This window comes from Pinus tabuliformis, chromosome 2_1 (genome assembly GCF_031772625.1).
Source record: "Pinus tabuliformis cultivar Carrire ecotype Pingquan chromosome 2_1, CPIR1, whole genome shotgun sequence".
NCBI classification, from domain to species: domain Eukaryota; kingdom Viridiplantae; phylum Streptophyta; class Pinopsida; order Pinales; family Pinaceae; genus Pinus; species Pinus tabuliformis.
This window is the reverse complement of record NC_142299.1, coordinates 160,508,633-160,534,588: the sequence shown is the minus strand read 5'-3', so window position 1 is coordinate 160,534,588 and position 25,956 is coordinate 160,508,633. Positions and strand designations below refer to the sequence as shown.

Sequence of the window (25,956 nt, the reverse complement as noted above, 5' to 3'; positions counted from 1 at the left end):
ATCCTGCGGACAAGGCCGATCTACTTAGTATCAAAATATATCTAGCAACAAGCAGACAAGCAAATCTATCTTTCTCTAAACATATTGTGATTCATTAATAAAAGCTATAGAGGTGTTTAGACCCTACGTTAAGTCCAACACTAGTTTTTAGAATCCATCCTTCAACCGTCCAAACGAGTTTCCTTTTAAGAACCCGCAAACACAAACAAGAAAACATCAAATAACACCTGCATAGCTAATATCGTAAATCATGTTCATTATGGTGATCAAGGAATCCATAAAATAAACCATAAAACATAGCTTATTGAGAAAAATAAACTTATTTGTATTAACTTTGAAATAGAAAAAACTTACAACCTTTGGTGCCTTGATGTTTTACAAGCTCTTCCCAGGGTCCAAAACAGGAATCTCCTTTACTTTGACAAGCCTCACACTCTTCCAAATTATATCGAGGAGGTATGTAATCTCTCCTCACAAAAGCTCAATTAGGAAGACTAAGTTCCAACAACATTTCACCTCTAAAATATTCAGCTTTCAACCTCCCAAGTAACTAGCCCAATGCTTCATTTTATAGTGTAGAGGAAGGAAGTTACAGGTCCACCTATGAAGGGATAGAGTCCTCCTTCAAAGGGATAAGCTCCTCACATCAAGGGGTTAGCTCCTTAAGGTATGGGATGCATGAAACTTAAGAGAGCGAACTTGCCACCTCAAGATTCCTTCCAAAATCTTCTAGAAATGACTCAAAGTGAGTTTTTAATAATACACTTGTGCCTTTTTGACCTTTACAGGGGTCCACACCCATAACACAGAGACAGAGTGGTCAGGTGCTTAGGGGACATGACCTTTAGGTGCGGGACTGCAAGTAATGCTAAGAGAAAGTGCAGAACAAGAGTTTTATAGACTTTTGAGGGCTTTCGCTTATTTTCAAGACTTGACATAAGGAATTAAGGCTTAAGACTTGCAAAGGAGGAAATCATGAGTGATAATGGACTCACACAAATTGCAGAATGTCAAGGTGACAATTTTTGTGCAACAGATTCCCCCCTAAAGTGCAAAGTATATAATGAAGAGTGAAGTACTTTATCATTTCAAGGATCATCTTGTGGGCACCCCGGTCGAAACCTGTAAAAACATTCAATGCAAAATATATATATGTGAACATATCATCACTAAGGTAGAAATTCCCATACTCAGATCAAAATTAACTAGAAAACTAACTAAACTGCTCTGATACAGGGATGAGTTTGTAATACATCACGAGTATAGACATATATAGACACAGTATGGGCGTAGCCATCTATTTATGGATAGTCTACTGTATAATGAATAACAAAATTTCTTGCAGCCTGGATGGTGGAAACTAGATCCAGGCTCTTGATTTCTGCTTCCCGAACTAGTACGATTCTATCCATTTGAATTAATGTGTCGAAGTCGAACATGGTAGAAACCACTTGATTACCAGTCAATGATATGAACTGTTAAAAAGTGTGAGAGAAACCACGAGTAATGTCAATGGCTCTCAAAGTACTCAGTACAATCCATGAAATGTGAATAAATGAGCTGATGTTGAACATGTCATAGAATCCTTTGGTTGAAGGTCAATGATGCAACCTATTGTCAAAGGTGAGAAATTTGCCATTAGGGCATGCAGATTCCAAGGTACTGACGATTTCTAGATCATCTTTCTAGATAATGAGCTGAAATCGATAGAAAGCGATCTGTCGTAGGCAAGCCCACAACATGAAATCATAGATCAAGTATTGAAAAAATATGTTTGACAAGGACTAACTAAGGATGGTCAAAATGGATGACAGATATTTTGTAGATGAATGGTTTATTTGAACTGACCTCTTGAACACATAACGACACTGCAGATGGTTTGGTGTCAATTGACCCAAAGCTAATACCCAGAAACCGACTGAAGACTTTCAATATGGTTTGATTAACAGTTAGGCAAATGATTTCCCAACCTAGGTGAACAAAAGTGTCGTGTTCAAGAGTGGTTAACTACTTTTCTAAAACACAAAGTGTAGAAAACAAGTCTGTTTTTCTCTCTTTTCCCCCACCATTTTTGGCAAGTACCTTTTTATTTTTGACAAGCTTAAGGAGGATAAGATTTTCTTGTTTATAATCTCACCCTTAGGATGAGTCCAACTTAGTTTAAAATTCGAACCCTAAGAAGGAGTGGTTCGTTCCTGTTTTAAAATTGAAAAGGTCCTTTACTGTTAAATTTTAACGAGTCCAGTATAGGAAAAACTCGGTATTTTTCAAGTTTAGGGAGTCAGAAGAAAAACTTAAGGAAACTCCATGTGTGTCCTTTTTCATAAATCTGTGTCCCCCGAGCCTGAAAAAGTATAAAATAATACTTGAGAGAACCGCTTGACCATTATGATCAAGCAGTACCTTTCACAATTAGTGGCCCCGATCTAAAAAAGTAAAAAAGTGATCGAAGACACGTCATTTTATAACCAATATCGAACTTTAAACAACAAAATTCTGGCGATATTTTCATGTTTATACAGTCAGAAAAGAGTTGTAAGTGGACCGCCTTTTTAATTCCGTTTAACGAGTTTAAAAGGGAAAAAACTCGGCAATATTTTCATATTTTATGAGTCAGAAAAGAGCTTAAAGAGGACTCCAATGTTTCTCTTTTTCGTAAATTTTGGAAGAGTCCAAAAAAGTGATAAAAGTACTCTTTGTTGAAAACGATCAATTTTCTCTGAAAAATCCAATATTCTACACAAAAACTCAAAACATTACTCATACCTATTTAAGATAAATAAAAATGTACCAAAAAGTTACCTTTTTAAAGAGAAAAATAAATAAATTAAAAATTCATTTATTCAAAAAGCTTATAAAAAGGGCTTTTGTAAATTCATTTTTACCATTTGACTTCAGAGTGAGAAGTGAGAGATTTTGGGTAAGAAACTTCCTATGAAGACTGCGGCAAATCCGTCCGTTGGAATTAAAAACCGTCATCTCTAGGTAATCCACATCATCCTTATCTTGCATTTCAACTATTCACATTTCATTTTAAGGCTTTCATTTTGATTTTTAAGGGAAAAAATTAGTTTAAAATTCACTCACGGGGGTCCGCATGTGCCACATGCGGCCCCTGCAGACCCCAACTTTTTTCTGCAAAGGAAAAAGTCGTGGGTCCGCACCTATTGCTTACGGCGAGTGTGGGCCTATGCACTGTCTCTAACCAGTGGGTGCGTACCTCGCAAAATGGATTTCAAAAATTCAAATTTCTCCATTTTCGCCCAAAAAATTTCGAACTAAATTGTTCTAATACGTCTTTTTGGCATTGTAGGACATACAAAATTCTCATTTGGTGGGAACGCGAGCATGAGGATGTGGACCTTGCCGCAATAAATCATCAACCCACATTGGATGCAATGAGAGCATGTAGACTTTTTAAATTATGGGCCATACCCGACATGAGGGCCCAAGTAGACTTCTTGCAATGGCTATAGACAGGTGGAACATACAGGACCAGTGTTTCATGATTGGTGGCCACCAGCTCATAATTGAGCTAGAGGACATATATTTTTTGACTGGTTTTCCCAAGAGAGGCAAATGATTATCTCTTTTCGGGACTAGGCCAGGTGGCCAGTCTGTCACTAGTTTCCGATTGGAGTTTTGCAATGATCAAACAGAGGAAAAACGGATCGATATTAAAACTATCTCCCATCCTGAACTTAAGGTTATTGCATTGACTGTCACCAAACTATGCGGGAGTGCAGCATTGCATGTAGCTATAGGATCCCAGATGCGAATGGCAATAGACTGTTATCGAGGTACCATCTTCAACTGGTGTGAGGTTGTGTTGGTGAATGTAAAAGGCCAACTAACTAGAGCAAAGAACGGACAACTAGAAAAATTTGGATACGGTTTCCTGGTTGTGAGCTTTGGTCTAGAGAGGGTCCCTATGCTGGTCCCACAACAACTTTCTGCTGAGGTTGGTCTTCCTCAAGAGCCTAGGATAATGCGTTGGATTGCAGTGATGGCCCGTCATCTTGAGGAGGGTTCAGAGGTTGCTCAATTTCCGCTTGAGTATTTTTGTTGGTTAAGGAACCAACTTTTTGTGATTTAGGATTTTCGATATGTTGGGATGGATTATCGTGGTGACCCAGACATGATTCTTCGACCAGGAGAGCAGTGGGATGATTCAGGTAAAATCATTTTCAACATTTTCTAAATTTTAACTAATTTTTTTGTTTTTTTTTTAAATTGTCCAAAACTGATAATAAAATGTTTTAAATGCAGATGTGGGTCCATGATGACCAACCGCTCTCCAACCTTATGAGAGGAGACACCCATCTGCAGTAGTACTGGCCTCGTAGGACCAATCTACAGAGACCCTGACTGAATTGGAGAATCATCTAGAGCGTTGGACAGCAGATATTCCAGAGACTGGCATAGACGATATTCCACTTAGGTTACAACGATATGTGATTGGGGTCCCAGGACCTTTTAGGAGGTTCCTTTGTAGGGTGGCCCGAGCAGTGGTTTCTTATTATGATCATCACTAGGGATAGGATGATCGCTTTTGTAGACTCATACGACATTTTATGTCTTTTGTACTATCATTTTTGCCGATCATAAGGTGTTTTTCAACCTATGATCCAAGAAGATGTATATTTGACACACTTCTATGCTATGATATATCACTATTACTGGCTATCTTGTGTACCATGTTATGGAATTTGTTTTAAATTTATTGTTTTGGTTATTGCAAATGTCTATTTATCATACGAGAGCAACTGCATCTATTAATGTATTTAAGTATCTTGGAATATGCTAATATTCAATGTAATCAAATTCATGTTCCAAGAAACAAACTTTCAAAAATAATCTTAATAACACTGGATTTCTAATGGCATACACCCTGTTAAGCTATAATACAACGAGTTCAGAATCTAACTTAACAATCAAAGTCCGAATCCCAAATGAGATGGATTCAGATAATAACTCAATCACTGCACTATACTCTGCAATGTTATTTGTTGTTTGACCAAGGCTTAACCCAAGAATAGATACTAACTCATCAGAGGGTGAATAGATAACCCAAGCTGCGGAGGAAACGTTCTGTGTATTACGACAAGCACCATCAGCAAAACCAATGTATGTTTGAAGAGATGTCGACATCTGCAATATCAAGAGTAAAATCAAGATAAGTAGGAATAATGATAAAAGCACTCTCTAAACTAGGCACACTTTTCTAATTTAAAACACACCAGCTAGAAAGAAACTAATCTAACAAAAAATCTCCACCCCAAAATTTAAGCATAATATCTCTTTAGATAAAGCCCATTTCTGGGTTTACCCAAAGAGACACTGTCAAACTGTACCAATTCATAGGCCCATTTTGCTAGCTTTCGCTTAACAATATAAGGACCATGCCACATAGGTACAAATTTTCCAGCCCCTAGCTTATCGTTTGCTTGATCGTATAGTAAAACTAGGTCTCCTTCAGAAAAATTACGAGGTGTAACATTTCTGTCGTACTGAGCTTTTATTCATTTCACATGAGTTTTGATTGCTAATGCAGCATTTCATTGATTCTCATCTAGCTAAGCTAAGTACAACAAACGTTTCTCCTCTTCGGAAGTGTATGGGAGTAATTCTATGGCTATTTGCAATGACAGAATTTTGCATTCATTGGGTAACACTGCTTCCAAACCGTAAACCAGTTGAAAAGGAGTGAAACAAGTTGATGTTTTTACTGAGGTTCAATATGCCTAAAGTGTTGAAAATAGCATGTTATGCCAATTTGACCTATGAATACCAATGATTTGTTGGATCATAGTGACTAGAACTTTATTGATAGCTTCAACCAAACCATTAGCCTGTGGGTAATATGGAGTAGAACTATCGTGACGCAGGCCAAGTTGATTTGTCAGTTGAGTCATCACGATGTTTCGAAAATGACTCCCATGATCAGTAATAGTAGCTTGAGGAACACCGAATCTAGCAATTATATGATTGAAAATAAAAGTTGCTGCAGTTTTTCTGTCTGCCGAAAATGTAGGCATCGCCTCGGCCCACTTAGTAAAATAATCTACCGCTAGGATAATATACGCATTCCCCCCAGCCGAGTGAGGGTTACATGTAATAAAGTTGATACCCCACTTTTTGAAAGGACAAACAACAATTATAGGGTGGAGAGGAGCGGGTGGAGCACGCATCTTATGATCAAATATTTGATAATTGTGGCATTTCCGGACTGCATATATACAATCTTTCAATAAGGATGGCCAGAAATAACCAGCGCGAAATATATTTTGGGCTGTGGCATACCCAGACATATGACAGCCACATGCTCCAGAGTGATATTCATTGAGAACCTTTTTAGCTTCTTCATGAGTTAGACAACGTCGAAAAATAGAATCCGCCCCACAACGCTAGAGTGTATCACCAATAATATTGTATTGTTGGGATTGGAAACATATTTTTCGTCGCTGAGATCATGAATTTCAGGCTGAAAAGATTGGGTTTGGAGATAAACAATGATATCTCCATACCATGGATCAAGAGTACTGATAAGAAACAAGGATTCATTCGCAATGGGTTCTTCTGCCACAATTTCAGTAACAATACGCAGGAAATCACACATCAATTCTGCAAAAACCAAAGATTTCTTTGCCTTGGATTTTTCAAATTCCATGTCAAATTCCTGCAGGATAACTATCCATTTTGAATACTTGCCCCCTAGCAATTGTTTGGTCAAGATATACATCATAGGGTTACAGTACGAAATTACCGTGGTTTTGTGTAATAAGATGTAGTGCCGAAATCTTTAGACAGATTGAACAGCCTCCAATGCCAATTTCTCCACATGCGAATATTTAAGCTCAGTCGGATTCAGAGTTCGACTAAGATAGTAAATCACATGTTCACTGTTGAATTCATCTTCCTGAACTAAAACCATCCCAATGGTGGAATGAGAAACGGCGAGGTATAAAAAGTAATCCTGGTTGTAGTTGGGAGGATGCAATAACGGTGCATGGGTCAACGCATGTTTAAGTGCATCAAAAGATTTGTCAGCTATCCCATCCCAAAAGAATGGAGTATTCTATTTTAACAACCTGGTAAAACCTTTCATTATCTCGGCGTAGTTAGGAATGAAACGACGTAAAAAAATTTATTTTCCTTGCAAACTTTGGAGTTGGCAAAGAGTCGAAGGAGGAGGTAATTTGATGATAGCTTCAACCTTCGAGGGATCAACACGAATTCCAGCTTTTGAAACAACAAATCCCAGTAAACGACCCATTTCTATACAGAAAACACATTTGTGTGGATTCAGCCTAATTCGATAATGCCTACATCTCATAAAGATAGCTTGTAAATGAGTGAGATGATCGTCTCTACATAATGAATGGGTAGGTAAATCATCGAGATAAGGTCGCACAATGTGGTTGATGTCATGAAATGCATAAGACATAGCCCTTTGAAAAGTTTCTCCAGCATTCTTCAATCCAAAAGGTAATTTGCAATAAGCAAATGTCCCCCATGGAAAAATGAAATTTGTTTTAGGTTGATCAGCAGGGAGTATGTTGATTTGATTGTAACCGGAAAAACCATCCATAAAGGAAAAAATTTCACTGTCAGCACAATCATCAAAATTTGATCGATATAGGGGGTTGGATAATTGTTTTTAGGACAAGCTCGATTAATATCCCTATAATCGATACATATTCTTATCGTTCCTTGCTTTTTGTTAACAGGAACAATATTCGATACCCAATCCGTTAAAGGAATTGGATAAATGGAACCTGCTCGAAGTAATTTCTCAACTTCAGCTTTAATAGCAGCAGCTTTTCGGGGATGTATCTAACGCAAATGTTGCCAGACAGGTTTAGCATCCGAGTAAGTTTTAATTTCATGGACAACAATTGATGGATCGATTCTTGGCATTTCTTCATATCACCAGACAAACATGTCATGGAATTCTTGAAATAGGGCTTTATAAGTTTGGATTTTATCGTCCATACAGGAAGCACCTATATGAATGTTTTAAATAATGCTGGGTTTAACTGAAATGTCAATAGGAACCGTTTGAGAAATATTTCACAAATTTAACTTAGAATCAAGATGTTGCAATGGATTTTGTGGTTCTTTGACATAGTCACTGGTAAAAATAGATGAAAAATCATTTTCAAAATGATGAAGCTTAGGTAAGAACGAATATCGATGATGAAGATATTCCCATGGTAAATCATCAACAAACAAAAGTTCACGAATCTGCTCATCAGTATGAACATGATCAGAAAATGTTGTTGAAGCTGAGGTTGATATCCAAAGTGATTCCCCATGGACCACATTCATTGGATCAATTTCGATTGAATAAGAGTCAAAAAACGACTGTACAGCCTAATATGCAATTTCAAAGGGACTCAAAGGCATCACATTACCAAATGAATCCACCTCAGAATCGGAAGGTACAATCCAAGGATCATCAAAAGCAACAGTGTTCGATGAAATCATATGAATAGTTGCGATAGAAGGCAATATGTTAGGAGGAGGAAAGGAAAAAGTTCCTAGTAAACCAGAATATTTAATCAAACCTACCCCAACATCCTTGTAAGGGATAGTTGCTTTACCGACATGCTAAATACTATCCGAAGAGGCTGGGTCAGCTGAAAAATAAGTCAGCTAGTCTATCGTAATTATCTTTCCATTATGAGGAAACTTGATAAGCCGAAAGACCAATGAAACAATCGCAGTCATAGCGTAAGACCAACTGCGACCCAAGAGAAGGTTGTAATCTACAGGGGCATCAACCACTTCCACATCTAGATTTATGGTTTTGCCTTCGACCCCTATAGGTAAATCCTATAGAATGCCAAAAGGGTGGAACCCTCAGCCATCAAAAGCCTCTAGAATCATCGGATACTGATTGAGTGTAGGAGAACCAAGTGATCTCCAACACCGTATCAACATAATACACGTAGAAGCTCCCTCATCAATCACAGTCCAAAAGTAAGGTCTGTTTTTTACTAACATTGGAATCTGGAAATCCATTTGATGAGGTAGGCGAGGTGTACTATTCTCTAAATCGAAGATTATTAGGTTCGAATCCTGAATATCAATAGCTCCTATAGCCGACAATAGTAATTTACACTGTGTTGGGCATGATTGCAGCACCTCCAAAGCCGACATTGCTGAAGGGGAAATAGCTAAGTCTTCAACAATGTTATAATTCTGAGCAGCTCTCGCATGTGGATTGAAAGTTGATTTCCGAAGTATACCTTTAGCAGGCGGTTTGATTACTAAGTCAGGGTTAGGTTTCTCGATCTATAGCAGATCAGAACCAAGAGGAGTTGTAGTTGATGGGTTTGAATTAGAAGATTCTGCTTCTTTACCACCAACAGGATTTTTACTACCATAATCTTGCGATCGCGTTGCAATCCTGACATGAGACATCATCATAATGGGTTCTTCTAAGGCATTTGAGGAAGAACCGATCATCTTACTATCTTGATTAGGAAAAGGATCCTTCAAGACAGTAGGCGTTTGAGAACCTTTGACGATTTTCGAAACCTCTGCTCAACGTGGGCAGTCTCTTGTAAAATGCTCCTCGTCACAAATGAGACAAGGATAGTGAGGTTTACGTTTGTCGTCAGTAGATCCATTTTTATCTGTTTTCTCTTTTGAGTTTTGTTTATTTTTCTTCTTCCCTTTCTTTTTACCACCGGATTGTGATTTGGCCGTAGATGATTCTACGACATGGATATCGGCAGGAATTTCAGCGAAAGAGTCTCCTGTCGAGGAATCTGGTAAAGTTATAATAGGAGAAGAATTCTTTGAAGATTTTTTCTTGCTTTTGGTACTAACTGAACGAATCATACCATCAGTGGCATGAGACCCTGAAGGAGCTGCAGTTATTTGATTGTGTTTCAGAAGGTCGGGGATTTTTTCATGTAAATTACCTGACTGCATATAAACGAGGTCAAGATACTGAGCCTGAGCAATTACTTGCTCTTCAGTAAAAACTCCTGCCTTAGCTACATCTTCAGTAATTTTAGGTAATAATGATTTTACAAACCATTATGCTAAAATTTGATCCAGAATAAAAATTTTCACTAAATGCCTTCTACGTCGCCATTCATGGATATGATCAGAAATATATGTTGACGTAGATTGTTATAATGAAGTTAATAATTTCATGCCATTGTCATATCTAACAAGTAACTGAAAATGAGTTAAGAAAGAAGTTGTTAACTGACTAAAATTATAAAAAGAGCCTTGTGGTAACTCAATGTACCATTTGGCAGCATGACCAATCAGAGTATGTTGAAAAAGACGTAAGTGAATTGAATCATCAATAATGGAATTAGATGCACACCAGAGGTGATAATTCATCACATGATTTGATGGATCTTCTCCTGACTTACCCTCAAAATTCGGGATATCACTGGGCAACTTACTAGGCATTGGAAACCAATACGAAAGATAGTAAATCGGATTGTTCGTAAGGCGTGACAAGTCAGGGAAATCCAAAGTTGCAATAAAAGGTAACTGATGGTTAGCGTCTCAAAAACCTTGGGTAGCAAGACCAGCCCCAGGATGAGGATATCCAGGATAACCTAGAATTGGATTTGCATTAGGAGTATTATAACCTCCCGAAAACTAGGATTAACAGGACCAAACTGGGGTTGTTGAGGTTGCTGATAAGTATATCCAAGCTATGGTTGATACTGATAAACTAGGTTTTTATAGTAGGACCGAATTGATACTATCCCTGGTATAGTTAATAAGTGAATTGCGGTTGACTTGTGACAACTGTACTTGGACCAACTTGTCCTATAGGCATCTGGATTGAAGTTTGAATTGTGGGTCCTGACTGTGGTAAAGATGTTTGAGGATTTTGCACTGACACAGGGACAGTAGAAACTGGAGCTACCGATACTCCATAAATAGGCGTGGTAGGTTGAACAGAAGCTGCAGTAGTTGCAGCAGCAGTTTGAGGTGGAGTTCGAGGTGAACTAGGCCCAGGATGATGAACTACACTAGGTGCAGAAGTTTGAACAGTAGGCTAGATGGGTTGCTGGGTTGGACCAGAAACCAAAGGTTGTCCAGATTGACTTGATAACTGCACATTAGGTTGCAAAGTCCGTTGATATGGATCCCACACAATGTTCATTCCGGAGTATGGACCCATAAAAGGTTGAGCATATGGAGGACCATAACTGAGTTGAGCGTAGGGCTGATAATTGAGAAGTACATTTCCAGCTCCTTGTACAAATGGTTGACCAGAAGGTGGTTGGAAACCTTGAGTTGGGTACTGACCTTGAGGTTGATAACCTTGAGGCACATACTGAAACTGGGGTTGACCTTGAGGTATATATTGATACTGGGGTTGACCTTGAGGTATGTACTGAGTCTGGGGTTGACCTTGAGGTATGTACTATCCTTGAGGTTGCCCCCCAGGCGGTAACTGACTACCTTGAGGTTGCCCCCCAGGCGATAATTGACTACCTTGAGGTTGCTCCCCAGGCGGTAACTGACTACCTTGAGGTTGCCCTCCAGGCAGTAACGGAGTACCTTGGGGTTGCCCCCCAGGCGATAACTGACTACCTTGAGGTTGCGGATTTGGAATAGTACTAGACATCATAAGAATTTCTTCTACGCTCAATGCTTGAGTTTCGTTATTACCAGTTGATATCTGATGTTCAATTGGTTGAGGAGATGCTCTTGAAAAGGTATCAGTGAGTGACTGATACCCCGAAGGAATAGAAGGACCACCATATAAAAATGTTTCTAGTGTTTGGGAAAAGATAGATGACCGTTTCGACATATTCAAAGGAGGATAATAACCTCTGGGCTTAGGATGAAAAGGAATTCGACGTGGTGAAAAACTAAGACCCGGGTTTTCTAAAAACTTTGTCAATGATACGTACCATGCATCACTCCTAAAATTACTGTAGAAAATCGATTCATGCTCCCTAAGTTCTAAAGTTGGTTTACTTTCAGGAAGAGTTATATCTTCGTCTGGACTAACTAGTTCTTCAATAGAAATGAGTCCAGAAGGAAGATTTTGGGTAATGATATTTCCTACCCTGGGTGAACCAGGACCACTAGAAGTTGGAGAAGAAAATCCTGAAGATGGAGTAGCAGCAGGTTTAGTTTCAGGCTCAGAAATTTCAGGTTCTTCAGCTAATTCACTGGTAGGAGAATACTACCAGTAACTTCAAAAAATGAAATTGGTTCAGAAATATACTCTGTTACTTGAAATTTTGATAATCAGGATGAATAATTAAAGATGACTCTCCGACTTCCGGTGACCCAAATCTACTGTCACTAGGTGATACAAGATCTCGTAGCCCTTCAAGTTGGCTTGGTGTATACTCGAGAGGTTGCCCCCGAAGTCTACGGGATTGTCTCGGTAATTTAGCCACGATTAAATATTTAATTACTCACACGCAAACAAAGAAAATCTCAATAAAACCACCTAGAGTCTCTAAAGAACCAAACAATTGAATCACACACCTAAAAAATCTAAGAGTTCAAACCACACGCAAATAGTAACTTTCCATACCAAAAACACTAGTTGGTGATGAAATCCAACGTCGTAGAATTCAATATAGAAAGGGCGGTTGGAACAGTTACCCCAATAACCTGCTTAATGAAACAGACTGGCACAAGATTCTTCACAAAACAGTCTCGAGTGAAGAGAACCCCCCAGAAAGTCCAAGTGATTCTAGTCGACGTCTGCTCCAGGTACAGTGATACCCGTCCTTCACCGTCACCTTAGGAAATAATCTTAAGTTTATGAACACTAAGGTTACCAACAACAACAAATAAAACTGGGGGAACAGTCTACAATCCGATCTACGTGTAAGGGAAGAGTAACAAAGCTCAATCCCCTTGAAGGCTCCTCGACATGATCAATTTGAGGTTTACCAACAAGTGACCCCAGGCTCCTCGGCAATGGTTAATCCGAGGTTTACCGTTTATAATACGTGCAAATCTTTTATCTTTCCCAATGAGACAGACTTGACTGTCTCAAAGGTTTGGACATGATCTCGTGATTGACTCCTTTAAGAGAAGCTTCCCAGATTATATCAATTACAATTGAATTTATTTCCTACCACAAGATATAGCTACTTGTTTGTTTTAACTATCTTGGAGAGTTAATTACTCCCTACTCCAAGATAGTAACCTAAGCTATATTTGTGATAAGAGCCCTAGAAAAATAAAAAATATTGCTAGATAAATTTTAATTAAGCGTTACTTTTATGGGTTGTTTCTTAAGTCAATAGGTATGGAAATGAAACTTTTATGGTGTGAAGATTCGACTCCAAAAACACTAAAAAATGCACCTAAAACGATAAACAATCCATTTTCTTTCAATGAATTTCTAGCTAAAAGAAAGAGTTTGAGAATGCAATTCTTTGAGAAACAAATCTTTCTTTCAACATGTAAATGAAAAGAAAATCTTTTTGTCTTTTTCAATAAGAACTCAAAACGAGACTACTAATTATGCTCACAATAAATCCCTTTCCTTTTTCAACACCCAAGACTACAAAAAACAATTTCTTTCAAAAGAGATTCTACAATTTCTAGAAAACACTTAAAACTACAAAAACTAATATTGAGAGCTAAAAACTTCTAATGACCTAATTCTATAAAAGCTTCAATTATTTTTGAGGACGTTTTACTTAGTTGTTCGGCAAACTAAGGATTCATTTTTTCAGAATAACAAATCAATCAAAAACATCCAAATACATTTTCTTTTATAAAAATGAAATTCAAAACTTATAACCAAGTTCGTTCAAAGATTTGCAAAGAGAAAAGTAAGTCTATTTCTCTTAAAGGACAAATTTCATAAACTAGTCAGACTTATCAAGAAGACAAAAAGACACCAGGGTAATCTAAGGTTTCGTAGGCTTCTAATCTTTGAGTCGCTACAGGGACTAAGTAAAAACCAATCCAGGCATGCAAAACTTCTAGAAAATCATCTAAAACAAAAATACCAATGGAACTTATTCACAAGAGATTTTTGACAAAACACATGCAAATTTGGGTAGACACTAAAAGTCGTAAATGAAACATAAACTTAACTGGAAGAAATTTTTTTAGGTTTTTCAAAAAATTTCACAAGGTCTGCAGGCTTCCAGAAGAACCAGATGCAGTACCGCTCTGTGTACTAAAGGAAAAGTGTGGAGATGCCCGCACTGTCTGTAAAAAGAAAGTGCGTTCCTCTGAAAACTTCGAAAAAACAAAAAATAATCCAGATCCTAAGAACTACCCAATCCCACACACATCAAGCAAAAACCAGAAACGAGAACACGTTTCTCAAGTCAAAGACAAAGGAAAACCAAAAACCAAATTCAGATCCCCAATATGGTCACCAATTTGTTGGCTGGATAAATCGATCTTATGGACAAGGCTGTTCTCCCTAGTATCAAAAGATATCTAGCAACAAGCAGACAAGAAAATCTATCTTTCTCTAAACATATTTTGATTCATTAATAAAAACTATAGAGGTTTTTAGACCCTACCTTAAGTCCAACACTAGTTTGTAGCAGACATCCTTCAACCGTCCGAAAGAGTTTCCTTTTGATAACCTGTAAACACAAACAAGAAAACATCAAATAACACCTGCATTGTTAATATCATAAATCATGTTCATTATGGTGATTAAGGAATCCATAAAATAAACCACAAAACACAGCTTATTGAGAAAAATAAACTTATTTGTATTAACTTTGAAATAGAAGAACCTTACAACCTTTGGTGCCTTGATGTTTTACAAGCTCTTTCGAGGGCCCGAAACAGGAATCTCCTTTACTTTGACAAGCCTCACACTCTTCCAAATGAGATCAAGGAGGTATGTAATCTCTCCTCACAAAATCTTAATTAGGAAGACTAAGTTCCATCAGCATTTCACCTCAAAAATATTCAGCTTTCAACCTCCCAAGTAACCAGCCCAATGCTTCATTTTATAGTGCAGAGGAAGGAAGTTACAAGTCCACCTATGAAGGGATAGAGTCCTCCTTCAAAGGGATAAGCTCCTCACATCAAGGGGTTAGTTCCTTAAGGTATGGGATGCATGAACCTTAAGGGAGCGAACTTGCCACCTCAAGTTTCCTTCCAGAAGCTTCCAGAAATGACTCAAAGTGAATTTTTAAGAATATACTTGCACCTTTTTTACTTTTATAGGGGTCCGCACCCATAACACAGAGACAGAGCAGTCAGGTGCGTAGTGGACATGACCTTTAGGTGCGGGACCGTAGGTAATGCTAAGAGAAAGTGCTGAACCAGAGTTTTATAGACTTTTGAGGGCTTTCTCTTATTTTCAAGGCTTGATAGAAGGAACTGAGGCTTAAGACTTGCAAAGGATGAAAGTATGAGTTATAATGGACTCACACAAATTACAGAATGTCAAGGTGACAATTTTTGTGCAACAGGACCAATCTATCGACGCTCCATTCTAGAGAATCATGAAATGAAGAGGCAGATTCAAGAGCTGCAGTAGAAAGGTCACATCCGACCGATTTCATCACCCTGTGGGAGCTCGATCATGTTGGTAGAGAAGAAGGATGGGACTTGGAGACTATGTATTGACTATCAGGCGCTGAACAAGATCACTATTTATCATAGGTACTTGATACCATGGATTGATGACCTTCTGGACCAACTCAAGCGGGAAAAATATTTCAGCAAGATTGACTTGAAGTCCAGATATTACCAAGTACCATTCAAACCCTCTGATGTGTGAAATACTACCTTCAACACTAAGAAGGGCCTTTTTGAATGATTGGTTATGTTTTTTGTGTCAACGAATGCTCCTGCAACCTTCATGGGGTTAATGGATGACATCTTGCAACCATTCACCAACTCATTTGTAGTGGTATACTTGAATGAAATCCTAATCTTCAACTAGATTTGGGAAGATCACCTCCACCACATCCAACAGGTTCTCCAAACACTGTGGTAACACAAGTTGTGTGCCAATTTGGAGAACTGCACTTTTGGCATGACCCATGTATAGTATCTGGGATACATTATTGATGAATGGGGGTGCATGTGGATCCATCCAAGATCCAAGTCATTCGGGATTGGCCAGCCCCAACCACTCTGACATAGCTCCACAACTTTTTGTGTCTTGCCAATTTCTACCGCAAGTTCGTGTTGGGGTTCTCTCATATCACTTGGCCCTTAAATAAACTCACCAAGGGAGGAACGAAAGCAAAATTCTTGTGGCCTTAATCTCAATAGAAGGCATTCACAGATTTTAAACATCGCCTCTGCTCTGCACTAGTGCTCACATTACCAGACTTGCAATAACCATTTGAGATCGAGACATATGCCTCTGACTATGCTATTGGGGCAATCCTTACTCAACAAGGGCATCTAGTGGCATATCAAAATGAGACACTTTCAGACACAGTCCAGAAGTATCCCACTTATGACAAAGAGATGTATTCCATTGTGTATGCCTGCTAATAATGGAAGCATTACATTTTGGGGATGGAAATGGTCATCCACTCAGACCATTGACCCCTATAGCTCATATAGATGCAAAGGAAGTTGCAGAATGATTGCCATCAGAAGTGGCCCACATACCTACAATAGTTCCATTTGAATATCAAGTACAAGAAGGGCATCACCAATAATGTTGCAAACTACCTCAGTCGACCACCGATAATGGTGTTAGCCACCTTGCTCAACTATTGTGAGCATGAGACTTCTAATTGGCCACTTCTCTACAAAAGCGCCCCAAAATTTGGCCACACATACCATACGCTCTTGGAGGGTCAACAAGTTTCATATTTTCACCTCTAGGATGCTTTGTTATGCCACCTGGGACACCTTTGTGTTCCTTCAAAGAGAGCGTGCCAAGATGATATGGGAAGCACACTATAGTCAGGCTGTTGGGAATTTCGTGGTCAAGAAAATAGTGGTAGTACTACAAAAGTATTTCTATTAGTCGAAGCTTCAACAACATGTTGGGAAGTACATCAAATCCTGCACTTCCTGCACCATTGCCAAACTGACCATCAAGAATAAAGGTCTCTATACTCCACTACCTACCCACAGTCGACCTTGAATCCATCTCCATGGATCACATGTTGGGCCTTCCTTCTACTAAGCATGGAAATGACTATGTTTTTTTGGTCGTCAATAGATTCTCGAAGACGTCCATTATGGGAGCCTACAAGAAGAATATCACAACAGAAGCCACTATTAAACTCTTCTTTGAATGAACGAGTGTTGGTACACTTTGGGATTCCATAGTCTATCATCTCAAATCGGGAAAACAGGTTCCTCAGTATATTTTGGTCTAGTCTTTGGTTGATGCTAGACACCGAGCTCACTAAGTGCACAACTTTCCATCCCCAAACTGATGGCCAGATAGAGGTCATCAACAGGATGATCGTACACATTCTGCACATGTACAAGTCAAAGCATCCACACATATGGGATGAGAGCCTCCCCTATGTCCAGCACAGTTATAACTGGGCTCTCCACAGCTTGACTTGCCACGTACCTTTTCAAGTGGGCTTAGGATTCCAACCACTATGTCCCATTGATGTGGCCATACCATTTGCAGCGACTTAGGCAAATTCAACTAATTTCTAGTGTGAAGTCGACAAGGAAAATAACTTCATTGAGCACATTCAACACATCCTCCAAGAGTTCCATGACATATTGGACAAAGCCAATGCTATGTACAAGCAGTGGAATGATCAACATCGAGTGTCACACAAGTTCGAAGTGGGTGACAATGTTTGGCTACATTTGCATAAGGAGTGCCTCATTGGGCCCCACCCCAAGATTCACTTGCTTCGATATGGGTCATACACCATAACCAAAGTTGTGGGAGATAATTCTTTTGAGCTTAGCATTCCCCCATTCCTTGGCCTGCACCCAGTGTTCAATGTGGATCGCCTTTAACCATACTTTCCACCATTATTGGACACATCTGACATTGCACAACAACTCACACCAACAGAGTTAAATCTAGACTGAATGGAATAAGCTGCAACTGATCGGATCATGGACACGTAGATAAAGAACACTTGCTAGAAGAATATCCCACTGTATCGAGTTGTCAAAGATGTCCAACTCCTGCAACAAGACAAATGGCTCACTAGGGACCAAGTTCAACAGAAGTTTCCTCATCTCATGGAGGAACTCAACGCAATGGAGACCATTGCTCCTTAAAGGGGGAGGTCTGATCCAAGTGGATATTGGTGGCCACCCACCTATTCCACTTGGACCTTCACCATTGTTCTTTCAGTTTTTTTTTTTTTTTTCAGTTTCCTTAATTGTAGCATAATTTACTATTTTTTGCAATTTTTTGGGACTTGGACTTATGGAGTCGTTTTGAGGCTCTAACCGACGTTTTTTTGGAAAAACGAAATCCGACAAACTAAAAGAAAGTTGCATTAGCAGCTGTAGTCCTCAGAGAGATTTTTTCAACGAGGTATCATACATGTGAAATAGAGATAATATGACCAAGTTACGACCCCGGGAAGTTGGTTGTCCAGCTAACGCCAATGGGGCCCATAAGCTCTTGGTGTTACATATCCTTGAATTAGGGTTTTGGTTTTTTAGGGTTTTCTCTTATTGGTCAATAACAAAAGGTCCTTAAGCCTCATTGTAACTCAGTTAGGAGGCACGTAGCCGCCACATATCTTCTCAGAGATAAGATACCATCACCCAATCTAGTCTTATTTCCATTCTATTTCTAATCATATTTGAGTATTTGATATTAAAGAAATGAAGTGTTATTTCCATTGCATCTCTGTATTTGTGGTTATATCTGTAATTTCTTGTGTTCCTATTTAAATCCGGATCAACTCCTCTCCCTATCCCTCTCTTCATTTGTCCTCTCCCCTTTCTTTTTGTTTATCTCTATCTCTCCCTTGTCACTCCCTCTATCTCTCCACCTCTATCACTCTATGTCTTTGTTCTTCCATCCCATATATATATATATATATATATATATATATATATATATATATATAATTGTATTAATAGGAATATTAGATTTAATAACAATAATAATCTTTTAATATTAATATTAGGGTTAATAATGTTTTTTTATTGGTATTAAAAATAATTGTCTCCAAGGTATTTAGCCCATAAGGTTGCTAGAGTTGTCTTTAGCGGGACTTTTTGGAGTTTCTAGTGTCCCAATCGGATGGAAAAATTTGTGGTGAAATTTTGATTTTTGTTATTTAAACTAGTTTTTTTATTGTATATATGGATTTAGCACCTTGAAAAACCCCTAGGGCACTTCTATTGTGCACGTGTTACCCATCAAACTTGTGATTTCAATCAATTCCTGCTGGATTTTAGATAAATTAGACCCTTCGAAAAAGTCGCACTAAAGATCACATGTATAATTAGATGTTGATTTCTAACCATATTTCGTATATCTTATTTATTTACCATACCTCTTTATACCTTTTTAATATTTTTTTATTTACCATGCATCTTTTATAAATATGGTATTTAGCCCATTGTATTAATAATAATTTGATCCATGGTATTTGGCCCATACGCTTCACCTAAATAAAACATCTCTATTGAATTTTTGTAAATATAAAAAGATTTATAGACTAAATAAAAAATAAAAAAAATTATTTCTTTACTATACTTCTAATTTTTTTTATTTATTTATATATTTTCTAATTTTATTATATTTTTATTTATTTACTCTTTTTAAATTTATATTATATTTATATCTAATACTAATTAAATTAATTTTTAAATAAAACCAGTATTAAATAATTATTAAATATTAAACATTACATGTTAACGGTTTAAATTTTTACAAATTTACCCCTACCCCTACTAAATTACTAAATGTAAATTACTAAATGTAGAAGACTTCTAACACCACAATTTAAACTATCGCTCAATGTAGCACCATGCTTTGGCCCTATCTATCACTATATGGTCAATTTGATTAATTAAACCATCATAAGACCAAATCAACCACTCAATTTTTGGCCAGATCGATCCACTAATTAACACAATTAATTAATGACCAGATCCACCCATTACATGAATCACTATAATTGTGAATGTGTTCACATTGAGCAAAGGTCGATTCGACATTGCTTAGACCGATCACAACACTACCATGTGTATTTACCATGGTCGAATACCAAACTCAGGAAATTTAATATGATCCCTCTTGCAAAATATTCATTAATGCATCCATGTAACGTAAGGTTTATGGAAACGAGCATTAGACATATACAAATATGATAGTAGAAGCTCTTCCCACACTAAGTCGGGCGTGCAGAAGGTGGAGAATGGAATCTCTGAAAACCATCAAAGACCTAACCCTTGTTCTGTGTTTATGTCTTGTTTTCCTACTTTCTTATGTAGAAGTAAGAAGATCAGGACCCATTTTCACAGCAGACTTTTGGTCTGCATCAGACACTAACACTACTTCGGTAAGTTCAGATATGAAATTGATGCCTATTAATGATTTTATATTTTTTTATCGTCGGAATGAGCATGAGCTTCAATCTATATACTAATTTGTAAGATAGATTTTGATTTTCTAAAGATTCATTAGTCAGATTTTCGTAACAAATCACTAGGTTGTTTTGCTGGGTTGAGTGCAGAAGCCAGTGGAACGCCCTCTGCTCAGCAGTGATGCAGACGAGCTGGAGATTGCTCTGGCGAAGGCTTCGATGCCAAACAAAACGCTGATCATGACAGCAGCGAACAAAGCATGGATGGAACCCAACGGCCTCATAGACTTGTTGCTGGAGAGCTTTCGCATTGGCGAGGGAACAGAAAGCCTTCTGGACTATCTCCTCATCGTTGCGTTAGATGAGAAGGCCTTCAACCGCTGCAAGGAAATACATCCCCATTGCTACGATTTAAGGACAGAAGGGGTTGATTTTTCAGGCGAGAAATCTTTCATGACTGAAGATTACTTGAAGATCACTCAGAGAAAAATAGAATTCTTGAAGGATGTGGTAGAGCACGGATTCAGTTTCGTCTTCACCGTAAGTTTACTTTTCAAGTTTACAACTTTACATTTCTTACTAGTTGAAATATTAATTCTTACTTGTTTTAGTTGTGAATATTAATTCTTACTTGATTCTTACTTGTTTTAGTTGTGATTTTCTATATAAAGAGTTTGTTTCTATTCTATAGTACTGGTTTCCCCGTTTGGTGTTGTTGTTTCTATTCTATAGCATTAGTTTCCTTAATTTGGTGTGTTGTTGAGATATTCTCTCAACTAATAAATTGTATGTCCAAAATAGTTATCCTTTCCTGAAGCACTACTATATATAATTGCATATCTGATTAATAAAAGATATAAATTCCTTTGTGAAATTTTATCATAGTATCAAGCCCCTGAACCCCTGGCCACTCCTGGGTTTGCCCGTCTTGGGCTGAGAGAAATAAGTAGGATAAAATTTTCGTAAATGTTTGTTTGTCCATCACCCTCGGTTGGCCAGCCCAGCGGTGGTTGTGGCGATTCACCTCTGAGATCTGAATTATGGAATTATGGATTGAGCCTGCCGACTGGTGCAAGAGCCGAAGAGTAGAGGGCGTTGTTGTTGTGAATGTGTTTTTGCAGCGGTGGCCCGTCGTGGAAAAGATCGCTTGTGTGTGCGCCGAGCAAGCGGCGGATTGGAGATCGCTGGTGTGTTGAACTGGACAACCTTTGGGTTCATCACGCAGGGAGTTCTGCACGCAGGCGCTTGCGCGGCTGCAGAGGGCTAGCAGCGAACATTCCATGAGTGTTGTGGTATGAATGCCTTGAACTTGTGCCGGAATCCGAGACCTCAAGAAGCCATCACCGGTTTGAGGAGATTGGCTGGCCGATGCATTATTGTGCAGCAACGAAAGGTTAGATTAGAGACGGTGGTGGCATAACCCATCAAAAACCGGTCATAGCCTGGTGCCAAGCAAGTCGCAGCTTGGTGCCTTCGCCTGGGGGCTACTGTGGAAATCCCGATTCGGTTTGATTCATCCACGTAGACTTCATAAATACCGCGTTTTTGAAAATGAAAATGAGTTTTCGTGTTGTTGTTATCTTCATCGGTGTGCTTGAATGACAAGGAAGAAGCATACAGTGATGGGAGCGACCGTCGACAAGAATTGGGGCGAGCAGGTGCTCGGTTTTCCAGCTTGCACATATATGCTCCTGAATTGTTATCATTATCAGTATTATTATCTTATTCCAAGGAAGAAAGAATGACAGACATATCCCCTCTTCTTCCTGCGTCCGTGCTGTGAAATCTGGCGGACAAGTTATATGAAAAGCGCAAAAAAAACGCGGCCTCGGAGGTTGAAGGAGTTGTCAGAACATTGACTGCTGCTGGTGACAACTGTTGGTTTGGCAGCAGAAGCTGCTCAGCATCTAGAGCAAATTGTTCCACCTGTTCTCAGCCTTCTTTGGTGATCAAGATAGTAGGGTCCATTATAATGCCGGTGAAGCCCTCTATAACATTGCAAAGGTTGCAAGAGGGGAATTTATTGTATTATTTAACCAATTTTTTGATGCGCTATGCAAACTTTCAGAGGATTCATATGCTGATGTTCAAAGTGCTAAACATCTTTGTTTTTGCTTTTGAGATCCGAGTTTTGGCCGGCCCGACACGGTTGGCAACTCTGTTAGCTAGCAACTGATGAAGGTTGTGAGAATCGATCCCAGGCGTATGCTCCAGCAGAGCATCTTCTATAACCAGAGAAGAAACTGGACGAGTTTTTTTTTTGGTCCTGGAATAACCCATGCTGAACTTTTGACACTGCAATTAAATTGAAGAGCTTCACTCTGGTCTCGACCAGTTTGTTTGTTGACTCATTGCAGAGGAAGTCTTATTGTGAGAGCCATTGTTTAAATTTTATTTTTTAGAAAGTGTTATGTGGGCGATGTAATTTTGGTTAAAAGAATATAGTGCCATTTAGTTTGGTTAACCATTGTCACAAATTTGTGTCTGTGTTGAAATTGGCTATTTCAACGATAGACAAATTTATTTGCAGGAATGCTTAACAACTAGATATAATGAAGGCATGACAATGAAGACGACATTAGAGGAGCTGCACAAAGATTGGAAAATGATGGACAATGGAGTTTGTGTGAATTAGTGTGAGTTTGTGGACCAGATTCATGGTGTAGTATGAGTCACATATTTTAATTAGAACAAATCTACATGTCATATGCTCTTTTGTAATGGTTAGTTGTGGTCTTGAAATATTTTGTGTACCCACTATAAGACCCAGAGAGGCATGCATATCCTTTGTTATGTGTTCCATCTGTAAGAGAGTTTTAACACCCTGGAAGAGTTTGTCATATACACTTGGGTGGGTCGTATTGGTTTTAGACTCCATGAGGTGAAATTTTATAGCTAGGAGGAGTTCATCTAAAGGTTGGATGAACCATGTATGTGAAGGACTTCTTAGTAGACTAGCAGTTGCAGCAGTTAGGAACCCATGCATTCTGGTGGTAGATGGTTGTTCCTTTATATGGACATTGACAATTGCATGAAGAAGGTATAAGGTGTAAATACGAAACTAGACCATATATAGATTTTGCAGATTGATATGGAGACAAGTACTCATTAAGGGGTGTGTTGAAATATTAATTCCTACTCGTCTCAGTTGTGACTTTCTATATAAAGAGTCTGCTTCTATTCTATAGGAGTGGTTTCCCTAAGTCCTACTTGTCTCAGTTGTGACTTTCTATTTAAAGAGTCTGTTTCTATTCTATAGGAGTGGTTTCCCTAGTTTGGTGTGAGGTTGAGATATTCCCTCAACTAATAGATTGTATATGCAAGATAGTTTTTCTATCTTAAGACAATACACCTGTATATCTGTAATTGCATATCTGATTAATAAAGATATAAGATATAGATTCCTTTGTGGAATTTTATCATTAGGAGAGGCTGATAATAATTCGGTTGGATTAGGTTATTTGGGCTGGGTTAAGTTATAATGGATTTTAATGTTGGTGTATAATATTGATTGATCGATAAAGTAAAGTGTAGATTTTTTTTTTTAATATTTTAGAATGATTAATATTTATTTTTAAAATATTTTAGAAGTGGGTTTTAGGCCGGACTTATATCAGTATACAGTTTGTAATACACTTAAACAACCGCGGATGCGTTCACCAACCATGACTACTGAGAGTGCTAGTATATATTATGATTACATCTTATAGCTTAATTATGATAAAAAGATAAAAACTAAAAACAACCAGAAGCATGAATTAGGGGATGTGATAATATATATTTGATGAATTAGGGGATGTGATAATATATATTTGATCACATTGTATGGTTTAATTATTGTAAAGAAGATAAAATCTTGAAACAAGTAGACTTCACCAAAATACTGATAGATGCCTGGAAACCGTGATCAGGGTTGATCCATCTTCCAATTACAGTTTAGATGTGCCAAAACCAAGGAGGGAAATTGCTGCATTTTATTTGCTCTTTAGGCTACTTCCTTTTTAAAATTGGGATTAGAAATTGAGATTAGGTATCTTTTCAATGCATCCCATTGGTATGGAGTATTATCTTTGCAATCTCTGGTAGGAAAGTTGCACATATGTACACTTTTACTATTATGTCTATTGCAGTTTGGGATAACGGTGTACTGAATCTCCAATCAACATAAAAGTGGATATAACCTAAACTTGTGTCTATTACAGATTCAGCTAGCAGTGCACTGAATTTATAATGCACATAAGAATACCCATCTTTACTGGGTATGATATTGTTACATAAGAATCAGTATAGCTAGCAGTGCACTGAATTTATAATGCACATAAGAATACCCATCTTTACTGGGTATGATATTGTTACATAAGAATCAGTATAAGGATTATGTGGCATGGGGCATGATATTGTTAGATAAGAATCAATATAAGGAAGAATCAAATATAAGGATTCCCTACTTTGCTGGGCATGATAATGTTCTTGTGCTTTTTATAAGCAATGGTTAATTGGCATGATAATTTTTCTTGTGCTTTTTATACGCAATGGTTAATTGTAGATTTAAGGAATATTTTAGAATTTAATGATTAAGAAGATCAAATAATTAACTTTAATTAATTAGATTCCAAAATGTTTCCACAATTTACAAATACAAATTGCAACATCTAGCTAGTACAAGAATGCCAAGTTGTAACATCTGGTTAGCATATTAGATTTGGTTGTAATTAGTATATTAAATTCATTTGCCTTAAATTTACATATAATCAACATTTTTATAAATTTTAAATAATATTGTGCAGGATGCAGATGTGCTATGGTTCCGAAGTCCATTCAGAAGGTTCTCAAGTGAGGCAGATTTCCAAATCTCTTGTGATATATGCGACTATGGTGCTACAGATGTGAAAAACTTACCAAATACAGGTTTTACATTTGTTCGTTCCAATCAGCGAACAATCAAGCTGTACAATTTATGGTACAACTCCACCCAGCGTTACCCTGGGAAACATGATCAAGATGTGTTCAACGAGATGAAGTTCTTAAAAGAGTTTAACGAGATCGGGCTCAATCTATTGTTTCTTGATGCAGCGTACTTCAGTGGGTTCTGTGACACAAGAGCCACGTTAGAATACGTGTGCACTATGCATGCTAATTGCTGTATAGGTTTAAAAGCCAAGACTCACGACCTGAGAGCAACTCTTGAAGAGTGGATGTTATATAGGTTAGATGTTGCAAGAAGAAGTGAAATGCACTGGAGGTCTCGAGATGAATGCAGAGCGTCCTTATAAGGGAAAATCATGTTATGTTCTCCATATAAAAATCTTGTTTCTTCATCGTTCCTTCATATTCATGCCAAGATCCTTGTAAGTTGATTTCAAAGCAATTGTCATGCACTCTTATTCCATTGCTAAACAAATTCATGTGTTTCCAAAAACTTAAAGAAATCCTCGATCAAAATCCTGTGGCTAAGTGTCATTCATAGAAGATGCAACCAAGCATTCGAAATTTTTCCTTAGAT

General features: G+C 37.9%; 1 protein-coding gene across 1 annotated transcript in view; it reads left to right on the top strand.

Annotated features, from left to right (window-relative positions):
• LOC149199221 (uncharacterized protein At4g15970-like) overlaps positions 1–25,726 on the top strand; it is a 35,387-nt gene extending 9,661 nt beyond the window's left edge. The window contains exons 2-4 of the mRNA XM_089400491.1: positions 20,362–20,429; positions 20,604–20,993; positions 25,241–25,726. Coding sequence (XP_089256617.1) covers positions 20,362–20,429; positions 20,604–20,993; positions 25,241–25,726 — 944 coding nt within the window. The remainder of the gene's footprint in view (positions 1–20,361; positions 20,430–20,603; positions 20,994–25,240) is intronic.
• The last annotated feature ends 230 nt before the right edge of the window (positions 25,727–25,956 follow it).